The sequence below is a fragment of the Liolophura sinensis genome, chromosome 1 (assembly GCF_032854445.1).
Source record: "Liolophura sinensis isolate JHLJ2023 chromosome 1, CUHK_Ljap_v2, whole genome shotgun sequence".
NCBI classification, from domain to species: domain Eukaryota; kingdom Metazoa; phylum Mollusca; class Polyplacophora; order Chitonida; family Chitonidae; genus Liolophura; species Liolophura sinensis.
The window spans coordinates 74923230-74942432 of NC_088295.1; the positions used below are offsets into that span (position 1 = coordinate 74923230).

Consider the following 19203-nt stretch of genomic DNA (forward strand, 5'->3'; position numbering starts at 1 on the left):
CACCCTCACCAACATTTTAAATTTTAACATTACCAGAAAGTGAAATATCCAGGTTCCCAGTTTTAGGAAAAAATGCTTATGATAATGTTTAATAAAAAATGGGGAAAAAAGTTGAATATCGTCAAAAAAAAAAAAAAAAGAGCCAACTTTTATTTTTTTTTTAACTATGGGAGACTAAATAGCCTATTGCAAAGTATAGAAAGTATATCTTTTATGGGAATGGATGTGTCCATCATATCCAATGTACTGGCCACCATCCCTTCTCGTGACGTGAACGCAATTCTGACCTCATGACGTCGCAGAAAAATTGAACCTCTGTAACCAATGTGGGGGACATCCTGTTGACCTACTAGTACTTGCAACAATGTTGCTTATGGTTAGTCAATTGCGTGTTCTTGACTGACAGTTCGGAAACGTCTATGGTAAGTATGTAAAAAACATGAATGATGTGTTAAACAATTTGTACTGTAACAAATTTGGCTTATATGTCGGCCAACAGGCCCGCATTACATGTACAAGTATGTTAACTTCCAAAAGTATCTGAACAGCAATAAATAATCTTGAAAATGTCATGAAATGTTCAGCCAATGTGGCAGACATCAGTTATAAAACTTGGTTCATAAGTGCATGGGTCTGCTGCCATTAAGCCCGGTTTCCTCCCACCATAATGCTGGCTGCCATAGTATAGGTGAAATATTCTTGAGTACGGTGTAATACACCAATGAAATAAATAAATAAATATTGTGTTTAAGTTCAGTTTTAAGTCTTTTTTTTTCAAGATAGGCCTTCATATTGAAGAGCTTTCACACCAAAGGGGAAAAAAAACCCATTAGACTCCAATTATCATATAAACATTTATTATAAGTAAATAGTTATAAGGAAAAAAGCGGAAACAAATGTTTAATATGTATTGCTAAGATCAAAAACAATACATGTAGGTCCATATAGATCCATATCGCTGCTACCTCACTTCAGTACATGTACATGTATAAATCCTGCTGATAACTGATCTTTTGCTCACAACAGGTACTCCACTGAGCCTAAGGCAGGATACTAGTGAGTTACCAGTAGGCCTATTGGACATGTTATCAGTACAGTGCAACTGACAATGTTAAGTGAACACTAGACAGGCCAGCAGATCTAATCACAGAACAGCCAATTATAATCAGCTATAATTACAGGAATTCTAGGACCATACAGTATATAGCACAAAATGAAAATTGTCTTAAACCAAACAATTACAATATTTATCCTGAATACATTGTTCAACGTGTTATAATCAAAACCAAACAGAAGCCAACAAATTACCCAAAATAGGCCCACGTGTACATGTAGATGCCTGCATATGAACAGCCATGATGTTAGAGCCTATAGATGAAATCAAAACAGACAAAACAGATGATTCTCATGTGGAATGTTCATCTCACACCTTAGGCCTACTTGTTTTCAGTCCAAACTGTAGGATATCCACTTGCCTGTAGAAGTGAATACCCCTGTAATAAACTCAACCATTTCATACACGCATGTGTATTTGAAGAATTCATGTTCAGCTTTTTCAGACATGCCACTGCCTCAATGTAAAATGGTCACTTGGACTTATCATTCAGCCATAAATTTTGTTCACACCACTAGTCAAGAACTCAAGATTTCATTAAAAAGCCACAATTCATGATATTTCTGTACCATATTAATGACGTGGGTCTATGTATTAATACAGAAAAGTTTAGCAGAGAAACCCTATACACTTCTCTTCACCTATTTGCTACCAGTAAACTGGTATATCACAGCCTTTATTTCCTCTAATTTCTCAGCACTGATGGACACTGCACAGCACTTTCTTTCCGTTCAAGTACATGTATAAAAAACATATCCGTATACAGTATGCTCCTATCATATGTCACAGTGTAAATATGTGCATTGGGAATATACACCTTGACCCGCTATTACTACATATGTACAAGCACACTTCAACACAAACCAATAGTCAAAATATCCCAAGACATAGTTAGTACTGAACCACCACACACTTCATCATAAACACATATATCAGATAAAAGTTTAATTATTGATATCGAACTTACACTTCAGACCTTGTACTTGTACATGTACATATATTGAATGGCCATGCAAAATGGCACATAAGTAGAAACACCAATCACCCGCTACACTTACACACATAAACATTGTTAACTAAATGTATATATCCATGATTAACTGTCAGGAGGGCAGTCTATACATTTTGTATATACTTATATGTAACATTAAAATTTACATCAGCAAGGTCTCTGGTACAAATCAAGGCATTCCACAACTGTCGCTGAAAGAGCACATGGATCTCGTCAAATTTAGCCATGTCTGGAGTTTCCCCGTAACATTGTTTTTGGTGATAATTCCACAAGACAAACATGGTTTAAAGTTAATAATAATTATAGAAACAATCGTCACTTGTATGTGTTTAATTCTTTCTCACCAAACTCTTGTGAAATCCCATAAATTTTATTACCTTCGTCACAATATATAAAACAGTATATCTAATTCAGAATTCAAACATATATAGAGGGCAGATGTGCTGAGCGTAACTCGGCATTCACAGAGCCCCAACTTCCTGAACACATGGCTGATCACAATATAAGTAAAATGGCTTTCCCTATACAAATGATTATACTCACAAACCATACAGAATTGTGTTTTCAGGCCATTAATTATAAACCAAAAAACCCCCCCCAAAAAACAATAAACAAATGTGTCTTCATGGATATATATTGCCCAGGTTAAAAGCAACACAATACACACTCAAGCACTTTGATCATAAAATATAACAACTTGCATGGTACAATACAGACTAATGTGTTTATATTCATATCTCTGAAGTATTTTGACCCAAAAGGCAGAAATTTATTTGGGGGTAAATCCAAAAAACAGGTTCACCTACAGACACAAATGAAGAACACTTGTTCATTTTGGTCATTAGGTTGCCAAGTTGATAACCAATATTATCTAAATTGTTAGTTTTGTAAAATCTATTTAAAACTGTTTTAATCTTGAGTGTTTTTACTACCATCATTATTGTGAAGCAAATGATGAAACAGATACTTCCGAGACCATGAATAAAAACCAACAAAGAGATTAAAAATTTTTTTTAAACCAGCAGGCCTACATTGTGGCTTCTTGTCCTCATGAATTCACATACTGCTCTCCCTTAAACGAAAATAATAATATGTAACTGAATCTTCAGAGAGTAATGTATGGAAAGAGACCACACTTCCTGTATCAGTATGTAGATAAAAGTAGACCAGCCTACACAAGAAGACATACAAGTACATGTACCATGGGTGTACATGTAACTTGTCCAATTAGTGACACTCGTTTTAAGCAGGCAGTGTTTGGCTTTCCTTCATTTTTACCTCTCCAGCTTTGGAAGGATTAACAGAGCATTTTGGAATCTCAGTGTTACTGTAGCTGGTATTTTTTCAATATTTACTGCAGGATGGAAACTGTTGTTGGTACATCGCATGATAAATACAGTAATTTTTTTGTTTCTGCCTGGCCATAATTTCAACAGATTTTATCACTAATGTGATCATGGCACAACAACACACAACAATATTTACATGTCATATTAAGAGAGACGCAATAAACTAATGAAAACCTCAACAGTAACACTGCATTAAAGTATTCCAGCAATTTATGCACAGGCCATAATTAAACAATATGCATAACAGAAGGTTCAAGCAATCTGACAACACTATCCTGGAACATTTTGTTTTTTCATCTGTAACAACGTTCTTCTGACTATCATGTATCTTTCCTGATCTTCCATTACACAAACCATGTATATATAAGCATACACAAATATGGCACAGGAGATCTCAGTTTGTAAAATGATTTGATCTCCTTGTTCAAAAGAAAGTGCATCAGGAAACGTCTATTTAAACTACTCTCAGGTGGACGTTTAATGGAAAAAAGTTGGTCTCCATTCAAAAAACACCTGCATGAAGACAAACACAAGAAGTAAAACAATATGAATACAATGTTGAAAAAATACCTGGGTTAATAATAAAGGCAAGCTTAACACACAAAAGCATAAGAAAACAGACTTTAGACTGGTCAAAAGACAAACCATGTTAGTGTTTCTAACATATACATGGTTGTTTAGAAACAAACCACAAATGGTGATCATCCATGTTCACAGTATGACAATGGTGCAATATTTGATCCAAATAGTTAATCCTTGAAATGACCATTCACATGCCTCTCAAAATCGGAGTCGGAGCTGTCGGCCTCAAGCTGTGCTTCACACAGGGGACAGATACGGCCAAAGTGACTCACGACATGCAGTGTAAAGTCATTCTCATCGATGTCATGTGGGAACGTCTTGTTACAGCTTGGGCATAACTTCATGGCCTCTCCTGCAGCATCCTGGTACCTGTCAAGGTCAAAGAATATGTAATGGATGACAAGGTTGTTTTGGAGTTGATCTCAGAATTTCGTGTCTGAACCTAGTTCCTTGTTAGCCCTGTACATGTATGCCTGAAGGATTGCATTGTAAGAGGCACAGTGTCCCACACCAGTTTCTTTTTGTCAACAAAGCTGAATGCTGTAAGACCACTGAAATATTCCTGGCTCCGAGATCATGAAGTGATGTTAGACTTTAGTCAAAACTTCAATCCTTATAATTGGTATGTTCCTTTCTGCTATTTTAGCTAAAATTAGTTGTACAATAATTTACGAAGAATTTATGTTTTCAAGCAAAATTTTGACCTTGTAACATAAGAAACAACAATTTTAAAGTGATCTGAAATTTCGACTCAAGTCTAAGATCGCTTCGTGATCCCAGGGCCTGAATACCATAAATAAATCTCAAATATTTCATGATGATAAATTTGATTCTAACTTATACAGTATTTGTAAGTAATGCATCAGAAACACTTTGGACAATGGATACTTGTATAACAAGTTTTGGGTTGAAGTGGTACTAGAGAATATAATATATAATTTCATCATATTATAATACATACATTCATATTCAAGAATAATAATCTTTTACATCTGGTCATGGTTCGATGGTATAGGTGAATTTATGAGGGAAATTTGAACTATGATTTAATAAAAGTATGTATAGCCAAGTATCATCACAGGAAATATGTCGTCTTTGCATCTATCTGAAGCGCTGCATTTTGTGGTCTGGGAAACACACTCAAAAATTTTTTAAAAAGTCTTGGACTAAAAAAAATGTCCACCAAACAATCCTCATGTACACCTACTTTTCTTCCTCTCCGTCTGGGTTGTCCCCGACCACTGGGGCTGAGGGGGTGACCCGGGGCTCAATCGGCTCCTTCTCCATAGTTTCCCCATCCATACTAGTCTCCATTGTCAGCACAAAGTCTTCATTCACTGGTTTTGCATCTACAAGAAAGATATTCAACATTCCCTCAAGCTAAACCCTGGAAATTTCTGACACTGGGCCCAATTTCACAGAACTAATAAATGGCTTAATTCAGTAGTGGAGTTCGACAAAACTTTAGTCAAACAATTCATAAGAATAGTATTACCTTGCTTACGCAAAACACTTTCGCTTAAGACAAAGAACTTAATAAGTTTCTTGAGACCAGAGGCCTAGGTCTTCTGTGTGCTTTGGTGGTCCTCAATGCAGCTCATATGTGTGTAACATTTACATCCATGGCCTCTTTGTTTGCGAACAGTGTATAGCTCCTGTCCGGCAGAGCCCGGGAGAAACCATGTACATGTACCTTTTAGTATAGTGTATTAGTATAGTGTAGAGTAACACAACATAAAGTTTCCAGTACATCTAGAATGGCCTATCTCATGACCCCTGAAGAATTCAATATAAAAAGTTGATTTATAGAGTTACCAAACACATTAGACAAATATAACTGTCCCTGTTTAGGTCTATTTCCGTCCCTCTTCCCAAATGACTAAGATAATATTATTTGTTGTCTTTCCTTTCCATCATATTGTATACTGAATATTACCTGTAGCTGGATGCAGAGTAGATATCACAGCTGCCACTTTGGCCAGGGGCAGGACTGTAGGCTGCAGAGGGGGGTCAAGGGGTCCTGATGGGGTCAGTGGGGGGTCTAGGGGCCCAGAGGACACGTGAACAGAGTCCGGTTCATCACTCGGAGGACCTTGTCTGCTGGAGCCAGCAGAGGAGGAGGCAGAGGACTTGTGAGAGACTTGGGAAGGGTACTCGTGCAGTGCTGAGGGCTGGGGGAAGGAGTACGCCTGACTCATCTGCGGAGGGTAACACACAGCAATCCGCTCAGATGCCCCGTCCTTGTCGTATGGGTTAGGAAACATAAGAGCTGGGTAGCCTGGGTTGACGTTAATAACAGTCTGGTCCGGCACTTTCCTGGGAGACTCCTGCTTACGGTCTTTATCCTGGACACAGAGAAATAAATAACAAAGATACAAGTAGTTGTACCAACCATACAAATACAATTTCCATATAAAAATGGTAATAGTTAAAACATTCAATAAATCTACAGCCTCATCAGAGGTGAAAAGCATTTTCATACAAGTATGATGTTAAATTAATCACAGGAGGATTTGTTCACTAAACACTACTTCTAACTTATGCAAGCAAAACATTTCTTCCTTGATTTATAACAGGCCAGGACATTTTTGTCCATACTGAAATATACACAAGTTTGCTCTAAATTAACCACTCAGCAAGACAGATTTCTTATTAAGCTTATTTTTTTCCAATGATTTTGATTTGAACATTCTCTTATGAGATGCATGACTTACACAAGATAACAAAACACTTTTATGTAGTTTGTCATTCAAAGGGCATATGCTTGTGAGTTAACATACCTGCTGTAACTCCACCATGTGGCGCCGGGACCTGGCCAGCTCTTCTATCTCCTTCTCTCTCTGTGACAACAGGTTCTGTGGGCATAACACGTGATTGGTGAGAATGTCAGCTGCATGCAGACTGTACACATTTGCACTGATGTTTACATCGAATAACGACAAAGTGGTATATTGTTCAAGATCTAATCATATATACTAAACTTCTTGATTCAGGGAGGAGAATCTTTTTTATCAAAATCTGCTGATATTTCTTGTACTAGCTGAGCCCAATTGGAAAAAAAATTACTTTTTGGTCAAAGATTAGATACTTCAAAAACCCTGATTACCCTTCAAATCAGCTGACTTTAAAAAAATTTAATGCTTAATTTCCTAAATTCAGAGGATAAAAACCTGAAATTCTACAGAAACAGTACCTCTGTCTACAGTACATCTGTCTACATGGCATGTGCATTCCTGGCTATGCACATGAGCACCTCACCTGCATGGACCTGTACTTGAGCTCAAACTCAGCCTGCATATCTGCGTTCTTCCTCCTGAGCTTCTCGATCTCCTCCTCGGAGCGCCGCGTCTCCTCGTAGTAGTGCTTCCTCAGCAGCTCCTGCCGGTCTTTCTCCTCTTGATACATCTTCTTGTACTTGCCTTTCTTAGCCTCTTTCTTCTCTAGCTCCTGAGCCACAAGGTTCAGCTTCTCCTGCAGCTCTGAGGTCATGCTAACCTGCCTAACAAGGGCGGGGCCTTCCACAGAGCCTGGAACACAGGCATCATGAGTCAGACTTTGGAAAAAGTGTGACAAAGAGAACTTCCTTTATAACATCAAGAATTGGCAGACATTATAACCAAGTCAATGGATAATGTCATGAAATTGTGATGTCAAACAGATCAGTCACCATTTATTTCAAAGACCTGCATGAATATTATTTCACAAATTGACACATTCTGACATACCTTCAGCTTCAGGTGATGTACATTTCTCAGAGTTTTCTCCACTGTCACTCTTGCTTTTAGCTGCAACATATCAAAGCATGGTGTACAGTTTTGTCATCAGGGAATCCCTAAATATTTCTAAAAGTTTTAACACTGGATTGTTAAAACCTACAATATAACTTCAGATATTAGTAGGACACATGTTGACTTTTGTCTTTGTTCCAGATTTTTTCAGTAGATGTGGCTTAATTCAGTCTTAATAGGCTCTTTCTAGATGACCAACATACATATTCATGAATAATCTTGTTATTTTTTTTATTATGCCTACATGTATTAAATTGAGACTCTACCTGTACTTACATCTAGCACTAAACTTTTCCATTTTCTCAAGTTTCTTCTGAAGTTTATGATTTTTCTGGAACAACGTCTTGTACTCAGTAGAGCACATGAAGATTCTCTCTCTCAGGTCCTCAACTTCCCGTACCAGGTCATGCTCACGTGCTTGTTGTTGTTTCTGATCAACAGACATAACAAAAACAGTGATACACTCACACACATTAATTTTGTATGATTTTTACTGCCAATAGTGTACCTTAATTCTTCTAAGTTTTGGGACAGATATTAGTAGTCTTGAAAGTAGAATATCACATTTCTTTACTCAATATTCCTGCTACAATTACATATATATTGGCTAAAATGAGCAGACCCGGTGTCCCAAAAACTATAAGAAATAGGGTAGTACGTGTAATTTCCAGTATTATAGTACTTAACTGACCCTGTATCAACTTTTGACCAATCATATTTCAAAAAATAATCATGTACCAAAGACTAATAATGCTAAACAAACAACAAAAATTGTCTTCCCTCATCAAACTTTACACCCATGATGTAGTTACATTTTTCGAACAAATCTATTCAGGCATGGCATTTATTATTATCTAAGACAAAGGCTAAACCATCAGTTCACTCCAACAAAATATTAAATGTTAAAAAATCTTGAATATCTGCATCCTGAAACTAATAGGTGTTTAGATAGTGATAAGATGTACATTGCTCTTATTAAAGAGAAGGCCTACAAATTAGGCAGGAGATCAAAAATGTCGGTCAAAATGTTGCCTGGTGGTACTTCAAAATTAAAAGGACTACAGCCAAAATGCATGAAGTGATATTCCTGTGGTAGTAAACCTGGCAAGATGCACACAGCCACATGTATCATAAATTGTACTAAAATCCCCTGCTTACATAGTATAGATCAATAACTTGAGCTCTGCGAACTGGCATGCAGTATGCTCCAATCCTGGGGAAAGTATTATTGTACGTAGTGCTCTTTTTTTTTGAAGAATTGCCAGTCATGCTTTTTGCACCAAGCTCTCAATGTTGGATGCCAAGCGATGCAGCAGCAAGTATCATTTTGTCTGGTATGATCCGACTCAGGCTTGATTCCAGGGTCTCCCGACTTCGAAGAGGACGCTCTAACCGTTAGGCCACCGAAGGGGTTGGGGTAAGGAATGTACATTCCATCTTTCAGTTTCTTACAAATTTCTTTCATTTCTTTTCATTTTAAAACATGGACCATCACAATGTCGCACTTAAGATTTTGGATCAGAACCTAATTTTTTTTTTTAGATATGGCCCTGTTTAAACGGAATGTTCACGGAAGAAACAAATGACAGGCAGCCAGAAATAAAGATGCTTTCATCAGTGTTTATATGTCTTTAGTCATTTAGAGGGCAACAAGACTCAAATTCTGGATATTAACGCCTTGTCACATGTGACAGTGCTGTAAACGCTACACTCTATTTGCAGGTGCAATCGTCAACATTGTAAGATCTAAGCCTTGAGCATGTACCTGTTTCTTCAGCAGCTCATCCTTATGGCTCACAAGCTCCTCGTTCTGTTTCCTGGTCTTAACCAGTCTCTCTTTGAGAGTGTCGTTCACTTTCTGGAGTGCGAAGTGGCAGGCACTGGCGGAGTCAGTGTTCTCCTTGGTCTGCTCCTGCAGGACCTTCAGCTCCTGCTCTACACTGGTGGCACGGCTCACACGACCTTGTAACACCGCCACCTCCTTCTCAACAGCAACCAGGCGGGTCATCTCACGCTGGATTTCGTTGTACTCACCCTCCAACTTAGAATGCTCCTGTGGAGCAACAATCAATATGCATCTACGATCAGTAAGAGTAACAGGTGTATGAATAGGACAAGGCTGACAAGCTAGAGACAAACAGAGACAATACCCAGGAAAAGCTGACTTCCTTAACAGAATAAACCATTCTGGCAATACTGCAGCCATAGCATCACAAGAATCTTTTCAAACAGGTATAGACCCTAGAATTAGAGCACACAATAGTTAACTGAAGTATTTCAAGATAAACATCATCAGAACTCCCTGTAGCTGAAAACTTTTTACCAGAAAATTGTTATTCATTGGCAAAATGCAGAGATTCCTAATCAAAAGTTCATAGAGCATACACTTGTCAGAAGAAACATTGATATCATAACCTTACCTCTCTGACCTTATCCAGGGCACTTTTGAGCTCTCTGATTTCTTCCTTATACATCTGAATCTTATGCTTTAGTTTGTCAGACTCCAGCTCAGAGTTCTGCAGAAACATCAACAGGTAGACACCCAATTCATTAGTTTTTGTTTTATATGATAACATAACTAATCAAAATCTTTTCAAATCTGCAAATCATTAATATCTTGTGTCTGATTGAAAACACATAATAACTTAACAAACAAACAATCTAATTTCTTCAAACAATTCAAGTTATACCCTAATTCTTCACCATTTTCAACAACCTCAGCAACCAATACTTTAAAACATTCTAAGAGAACTATGTGGTCTAGAGAAATAATTTGTACGTTTTTTGAAACTTGCATCCTTGATGACACAAGGCAACCAAATCTTCTATCATCAGTTTCACAATTGTATGCATAAATTCCACTGAAAACAATGATTTAGTCAGTTGAAAAGGTTGAAGATTTACAGATGGTGGTATTCAACTCCCAAACAAATCTCATGAGAGGCAAAGAATTTTGAGAGCTACTGTAACAGATTGTCTCTATACCCTTCATTTCCCTGAGACAAGTGCTTTCATCTGTTATGAACTGATATTGGAAGATAACTCATCTGCTTTTGGTGCTTCCATGACTACGAAGTACTCACTGATTTCTTATAAAAAGTAAATAAGGGATGTAAGTGTTTATTGAGATTATTAAAGATGAATGCGGCTTATTATTTTTAAATGACCGATAATATAGACTTGAACAGTCAGGATTATTTCGTCAAAACATGATGCGAAAATTATGGAGGTATCAAACAGCTTAATCGTAACTCACCTCTAGCGAGCGTGACATTTTCTCCTGGGTGACCTGGAAGGCCAGAATCTCCTCTGTCAACATCTGTTTGGTGTGTTCCTCAGTCTCCAGCTTGTCCTCAACATTCCTCAGCATCTCTGCCAGATGCTCAATTTTCACCTAAAAAACACACAAAAAAAATGAAGGAACAGAAAAGATGCTTAAATCTCCTCATAAAACTAATGAAAATCAGTGTTTTCTAGTTCTCATTGCAAATTATCACGAAACATAAGTATAAACACCATGTATTTCACAATTACAAGAGAGTCACACAAAAGTAAGATCAAATTCTCTTGTTAACCCAATCTATTACCTGATACAACATAATGGCTGCAGATGATAACCTGATGATCATTATTATGGACTGTAGGGACTACAGGGGCACGTTTTACAAGTCTGTACCAACATTGCACCATGGGCATCTACGATAGTGTCCTACATGTCTTTACTATACATTGTCAAGGAAGGTATTAATTTATTCATTTGATTGATGTTTTCGGCTGTCCTCAAGAATATTTCACTTATACGACGGCAGCCAGCAATATGGTGGGAGGAAACCGGGCAAAGCCCAAGGGAAACCCAGCACCATCCGCAGGTTGCTGGCAGGCCTTCCCACGTACGGCCGGATAGGAAGTCAGCTTCAAGGAGGTTCTATAAACTCCAAGTTAATGTTTCACCAAACACGCTTTGTTTTGCCTATTAACATGGTGAATTTTACTTTGCAAGGGGTTTGTTTGCTATGAGTTCTGCATGACTTTAGGTATTACTTAAGCCATTTCATGATGGTCTTCCAAGTCAGTCTCGATGCCAGACTAGCTCTTTATAAGGTTTCAGTGGCTTGTCACACTTTAAGAGAATCACACTTCAGTTTCACTTTCATGATAGCCAAGATAAAACTACTGCTGCAAACACAACCACACTGCTCGCACCTTGTCCCTCTGAGCCTCGGAGCTTGTCTTTTGCAGGGCAGACTTCTCTGTCTCCAGTGCCACCTTCAAGACGACAAACTCTCCCTGGGATGCGTGCAGAGCCTCACGGGCCGCCATCAGTTCTTTCTTCATCTCTTCCATCTCCGTCTGGTGAGACTGGACCGTGTTTTCAGAGGATGTCATATGGTTCTGTAACCGAAGGCAAGCATCGTTGTCAGATTTAAGATACATTTCTCTGCTACAGGGAGCTGCATATTTTACAACCACTGTGATCAATGAAATAAATGTACTGTGTATATTTTGATTTTATGTATATGCTTCTGACACAAAAAAATAACAAGATTATTCATGAATATGTATGTTGGTCATCTAGAAAGAGCCTATTAAGACTGAATTAAGCTACATCTACTGAAAAAATCTGGAACAAAGACAAAAGTCAACATGTGTCCTACTAACATCTGAACAGAAACTGGTAAACACAAAACATACAGTTATGTATTGTATTAAAATTTCAGAAAATGGTAATGATGTCCCAATGTGGGAATTTCCCCAGGAAATAACATAACTGATTACCTTATACAGTTCCTTTTCCTGCTCCAGTGCTTGGTTCTTTCCCATCAACTCATCCTTTTCATTTTGTAAAGACTTGATCAGGCGCTGGAAACCTTCAATCTCTGTTTCCAAAGCCAGTACTTTACCCTCCACAATATCCTTCAGCTGGAATGGACGGGTAAAATCAACACTTTTCTCTTCAACATTATTAAATATTTCAGTCAAGATTCTTTCTATGACATTTCAAAGTAGACATAGATCAGATGCAATGCATGGATAACTGCTTTTTCATATTTTAGGAACAAAGACTCAGAGTGGATTTTAACGACCTGTGTCAAGTTCTATAACCCCAGAACAGCGTACACGTACTGTAGCCATACATCTCGAATGCTGAATTAAAAATACAACATTATCACATTTATAATAATTTTATAACTTATAATTCAGTAGGTACGTGTAGGCTTTCTAAAGGACAGCACTTGATCAATTCAAATAAGTGTTAGACATATATTATCATTTTCTCTTCAAATCTTTTCATAGCAGAGCTTGACTCTCAAAACATCAGTATAAATTCAGGTCTTCAAATAATCAGTGCAGTGCACTCCAGAAGGATGATACTAACACAAGATAGTGATTCTCCCTTTACTTGGAATCCATCTTTATCATCTGGCGATAACAGGCTGATGTCACTAGGCAGATAAAATCTATCAACTCATTATCAGAACTTGGTGACATGTAAATTATTTACAACAACACGTTTATCAACAAAGATCAGAGTTTAGATTTATATGTATGACTCTGATCAGGTTTAAATGTATGAAGAAGCAGTGTCAACAGCTCTCAAGAACTAGACCATGTGCCCAATATAAGCAGGACATGTACCCATACAAACAGTCACCATACGTACAATATTTGCCAATAAAAACATAACCTGTCATGTACTATTATCAATTTTATTTCATGTAAAGTCAGTTCTGCTTCAATATATATATATATAGAACGAATGCCATGGCAAATAAATAACAGTATATTCACCAATAAGGTAAATTTTTATTCGACTTACTCGCCAACTTCGTGCCGAAAAAAAGTTGGATCCACTCCTATTTATTGTCATAGGATCTATACAGAAAAATTTCAGTTACCAGTAACTTTCAGCCATTACCTAAGCAAATGTGTGGGTATGTCTTGAGAAATATTGAGGAAAAACAGCTATTTATTGGACCGGACCCCACATCACTGACTAGACCCAGCACTGAAACCGCTTGTGAATGATGTCCTGCCGCAAACTGAAACTGTTCAACCTGATTCTTATTACATTATGGTCCAAGTGATCATTTTGTTCATTGAAACGTATTGTCCTAGGACAAAATTCAACGGGGTATTAGTGGAGAGCTACATGGTGGACACTAGCCATTTGAGCATGGCTTACGTGGAGCTACATGTAAACTGCAGCTTCAAAAATTTGTGGAGCTGTAAATAGCATTTACGTCTAGTCAACTGTTTTGGCATAGATTTGTCATGCCACAAATTTCCACACCATACCTGTGTAACCTCCTCTAATTTCTGCTGTAGCTGATCATGAAACAAGAATCATATCCTCCTCCTCCTTGTTGAGCTGCATGATTTTCTCATGGCTCAGTTTGAGCTGGTCTGTCAGGTAGGCTGTGGATTCTTGCCTCAGTATCCAGCTGTTTGCTCAGTTCCATCATCTTCGCTATCATACTTTCACGTTCACGCTCAAGATTCTCATGAGTCTGAAAACAAGAAGGTATGTTTTTATATTCTAGTTTTAGCCAGTGTGTACAGAGACCAGAGTGTACCAGGTAAACCATCAGCCTTTGGCAAATTGTGGATAAAAAATGATCATTAACAAAGATTACAATGTGTAAATGGTCACTCAAGTGTCACTGACTGTTTAGTGTCACCAAGGTTACATCAACAGCGAGAGCGGCAGAATGTATTATCTGTCAATGGCCAGGTTTGTGTGGCTTCAAATTTTAAATTTAAGAATTATAAACACACATAAGTTGGAGACTGTATTTCACAGTATGAGCAAGTGAGAATTTACCCTTGCTATTCACATAGCACAAGGCTCTGTGGTTGATGACATCTATCAAAACTATACCTCTATCAGCTTTGCGCGGTCATCCTCTGCTTTCTTCAGCTTCTCCTCCAGCACTATGGTCTTAGAGCGGATGACCAGCATGTCTGATTCCTCATCTTCCTCCTCCACAAAATCATCAGCACAAGGACGCTTGAACTGGAATGGCATGCTGGCCCCTCGTATCTGCCCTGTCCTCATCACATAACAGAACTGGTAAAACTCACCATCATCCTTTGGCAGCTGTGATGCTGAAAAATTAAAAGAGGACATACATGTTTCTGTGTAATGGAAAGTTGCTTGAGTATCTATAAACTATAGGTGTATCTGGTAATCCCACATAAAGAATACAGGCTAAACTATAGGTGTATTTGGTAATCCCACATATAGCATACTGGCTAAACTATAGGTGTATTTGGTAATCCCACATATAAAGTACTGGTTAAACTATTGCTGTATTTTTGGTAATCCCACATATAGAACACTGGCTAAATCATAGGCGTATTTGGTAATCCCACACATAGAATACTGGCTAAATCATGGGTGTATTTGGTAATCCCACATATAGAATACTGGCTAAATCATAGGCGTATTTGGTAATCCCACATATAGAATACTGGCTAAATCATGGGTGTATTTGGTAATCCCACATACAGAATACTGGCTAAATCATAGGCGTATTTGGTAATCCCACATATAGAACACTGGCTAAAAGAGCTAAACGGCTTTAATATACTCTGAGCACAGATATCTGTATTATTTTTTCATTCGAACTAATTGGTGTTTAACCCAATAATCAACAATTTTTCACCTGTACAATGGCAATCTGGTTAATGTGTGTGTTCGTAAGGCACATACACAAAAACCTACTAATGTAAAGCTGCAGTCAAAGCAGCAAAGGGTTGCTTTGTTTTCTGTTTTCAAAATCGAAAACGAATGTTGATTTCTGACAAACTTACTTGGAAATACAACTTTGCTGTATGTCTCTTTGCCTGCCTCGTAATCAGCTGGCCATGGTGCCCACTCGTAGTACACATAGTCTCTGTAGGACATCCAGCCCACTTTGTACAGGCCGATGTAGTCTCGTGTGCTGGGGTATAAGTCTGATGTCAGAGTGTACTGGCACTCAATGTCCGCATCTGCTGGGTACGTCTCGGGAATGTTGTGGAATATCACCGCAGCAAACTCTGAGCGGGGCGAGGATTTCTCTTCCACCATTTCCTTGTTTATCTCAACAATATCATGTATACCTTCCTCCATCTTGTAAGACAGTCAGTTTTGTTTCTGAAATTTATGAAAAGAAGAAAACTTGAATGAATGTAATCCATAAAACAAAAAAAGATATATAAATACACTTCAGTTAAGAGTCACTCATGACTGACCGTCTTATGAGCATTTTGGAAATATCATAGTTATAAGCACTTACTGTAATTGTATATTTTCTAGTAAATCATAATATCATGGCAACACTGAGAAGTTTTCTGGGCTGGGGAAACTGGAGCACTCAGAAGAGATTCAGTTTATCTTCATATTGGGATACCTGACATTGCCACCGTCACCAAAATCATTTTTGGTAGGAGTTATTATTCCTTTTTTCTGAGGTAAGTTAATTAATGCAGCTGACATAACTGACATCAAAATGAAGCGGTCAGCCTCTCATAAATAAACATAGCAAGTGTTCAAAAACCTGTCATATATGTACACTGCAAAGTGTTAAGGTACCTGTAACATATAAACACTGCAAAGTGTTCAGGTACCTGTAACATATAAACAGTACAAAGCGTTCAGGTACCTGTCACATATAAACACTACAAAGTGTTCAGGTACCTGTCACACATAAACACTACAACATGCTCAAGTACTTGTCACACATAAACACTGCAAAGTGTTCATGTACATGTACCTGTCACATATAAACACTGAAAAGTGTCCATGTACCTGTCAATTCTAAACACTGTAAAAGTCTGTGTACATGTCACATACTAACACAAAAAAGGTTCTATCTGCTGGAATAATCTTATTTCTGCCCTTTCTTGACACGTTATGATATATGACTCAAACTCATATCCTGATCAATCAGAAAACATATGATGGGGTTTCAGTACGGTCAACTCAACTAAATGTCCAGCAAAACAGTATAATTTTTACTGCATATCAAATTTATTCATTTTAATAAGCAATCTAAGGAAGTTTTAAGATATAGTCTGACTGAAGAGGATGAATGAAAAGCACAGAACATATATGAAATGTTGATTGATGAAGGATGGTATCTTCTCTTCTTTCATGAGAACTAGGACATAGGGAATATAAACACACTGTCATTTCATACAAGGCTGAATGGTGACATGCAGGGAACTAGCGAAACCAGCCCTTGCAACTTTTGGGTACCAACAGTTTTAATCCCTAGATCCAAATGAAAATACCTGAATATTCTAAATATTATTCTGACTTTGTTACTGATGTTACAGAAATATTTATTACTTAATTGTTGTTTAATGCTGTGTTGGAACCCGTAAGCAAAGATTTGTGAAACAGTGTTTTTGGTGATCCATCTCTCAGATGTGCACTGTAAAACTGATTCTTCAATGGACTGATGTTTGTCTACCATGTGGCTTTACCACAGCCCTGAGAAACTATAACCACATATAACGACGTTCATCCATTGCACAATCTTAGTTGAAGAAGACAATTAATGCTCTTCAACAAACGTCAGACTGTGCAAACAGACACACAAGCATCATTGATCGCTTTGTGGCTTATAGTTACCAAGGCTCCATGAACAATCAGAGTCAACTGATCTAGGATCTTCTGTTAATCACTGGATAATACTTCCTGATACTCAAACTACATTTAAAAGAACAGACATTTCCCGTGTCACTTCTGAAAAATGAAAGGAAAACAGATACGTTTAGCCATAACAAACTTAAAGACAAACATACTTACGTGGATTGTATGATTAAAGCACACAAATGTGTATCAAACGTGTATCAAACAAATAATACCTATCCCGAGGCAAAATAATGCTACAACAAAGCCTTACGCTTGTGTCAAGGACAAGTAAAAACATCACTATGTCAGCTGGTCTGGCACTGATCGAAAAGAAAACAAAACTTGCCTTCTTAGAATCACAATTTCGACAGGATTAGGCCTCGAAAACAACTTGCTCAGTCGACAGTCGTGTAATTTCTCTGTTCGTAAATGCTACGAAAGCTGTCTTGATGGGCAGTTAGAGAAAATCTCAAAATATTCAATGCCAGAAAATTATCGTGACACAAAAACAAACCTACTATGTGTTCTTTTCCGGTGTAATATTTTGACGCATGACGTCAATGAACAGGGATAAACATGGGTTTTTCCGGTACCAAGCTGGACCTCCACAGATGGATTGTCTCCCTTTAGTCATGGTCGTATGGGCAATACCCGAATTCTCATATTGTATCATCAGCCCAACATTTAAACTTTCCTTTTTTTTCATAGTTTAAGATGTTTTTTGTCTTGTTTTTAAACGTTCTAGAGAACAAGGTGTATGTGTTTTCAGGGTTCGGGCATCTTTGACCACTTAGCTCTGTTCTCAGGTTCGATCCCAGCATTTGGGTTTTGTCTTACAGCCTATTTTAAGGGAGATGTGAACGCGGCCATTTTGTTTTTGATGTGAATGATGAATTGGCTAACAGATATACTGTGCTTGTATGCAAATGATCTTGAGGAATTAAACCTAATTCAAGTTCATAGCCATCATTTTAACATCTGAACAAACCGGGGCCCCTATCTCGGAGCAATCATGAAGTGAGGTTGATCTTCATTTATGTAAATACGTGGATGTCAGGTCAGAGGTTACGGCTTGTCACATGTGAACACGTCAACCTAACTTGCTAGAAAAGATAACGCAATCCCGAGTCGCATTTACGAAGAACACTTTTTAGTGGGCTCGCATAAACCCAGTGTGAGCGTACGCCATACTAGGCCTACTTGTCGACTCACCTTCGGTCGATGTATTTATAAAGACCTTCTCATATCAGAGTTGTGGCCGATATCCTATATCTAGGTCTTCATATGTGCATGTATATGGAAAGGTGTTCAATATTGAGGCGTCTGTACGCAGTCTACAGGTATAAACAGTACGTTGTATCATATAGGGTCTAGTTGTTTGAAACAGTATTAGCTAATACCGGTATATTAAGTCATATTTTATACGGTATTTAAAATTTTAGCCAAACTCAGAAGCTAATGCGGTTTTCCAATGTCAAAGTATAACGGCAGCAGTTTTAGTTCATATTTACTATAATGTTACACAATTTTCTTTTGCTAAGTACTCAGTTGAAGACTTGGCTCAAAGTGAAATATGGTATTAAGCCTAGCTTAAACCTGTTTTGAACGACCGCAGGTTTACACCTATGCAGGTTTACACATATGCTTAAATTGCACAGCCAGATTTGTAACATGCATGCAATCAGATGATGTGCACTATTTGCTATATATATAAGCGTTCGAATTTCCAGTAT

General features: G+C 37.7%; 1 protein-coding gene across 1 annotated transcript; it reads right to left on the bottom strand.

Moving 5' to 3' along the window:
• Nucleotides 1-840: 840 nt before the first annotated feature.
• Nucleotides 841-17992, bottom strand: LOC135463989 (tax1-binding protein 1 homolog B-like). Its single transcript, XM_064741465.1, has 16 exons — nt 17817-17992; nt 15661-15985; nt 14726-14952; nt 14277-14354; nt 12622-12765; nt 12049-12237; nt 11102-11239; nt 10266-10361; nt 9611-9898; nt 8122-8275; nt 7783-7842; nt 7316-7584; nt 6838-6912; nt 5994-6402; nt 5265-5406; nt 841-4426 (listed from the first exon to the last, which is right to left on the bottom strand). The coding sequence occupies exons 2-16, from the start codon at nt 15959-15961 to the stop codon at nt 4225-4227; spliced, it is 2772 nt and encodes a 923-aa protein (XP_064597535.1). The 5' UTR covers nt 15962-15985; nt 17817-17992; the 3' UTR covers nt 841-4224.
• Nucleotides 17993-19203: the final 1211 nt, after the last annotated feature.

Bases quoted from the DNA above. Each gene is read 5' to 3' on its own strand.
- LOC135463989 (XM_064741465.1), bottom strand. From the start codon at position 15,961: ATGGAGGAAGGTATACATGATATTGTTGAGATAAACAAGGAAATGGTG. The intron at 11,240-12,048 runs GTGCGAGCAGTG...TGTGTTTTTTAG, and splicing joins CCGAGGCTCAGAGGGACAAG to GTGAAAATTGAGCATCTGGC. The intron at 6,913-7,315 runs GTGAGGTGCTCA...TTATGCCCACAG, and splicing joins TCAAGTACAGGTCCATGCAG to AACCTGTTGTCACAGAGAGA.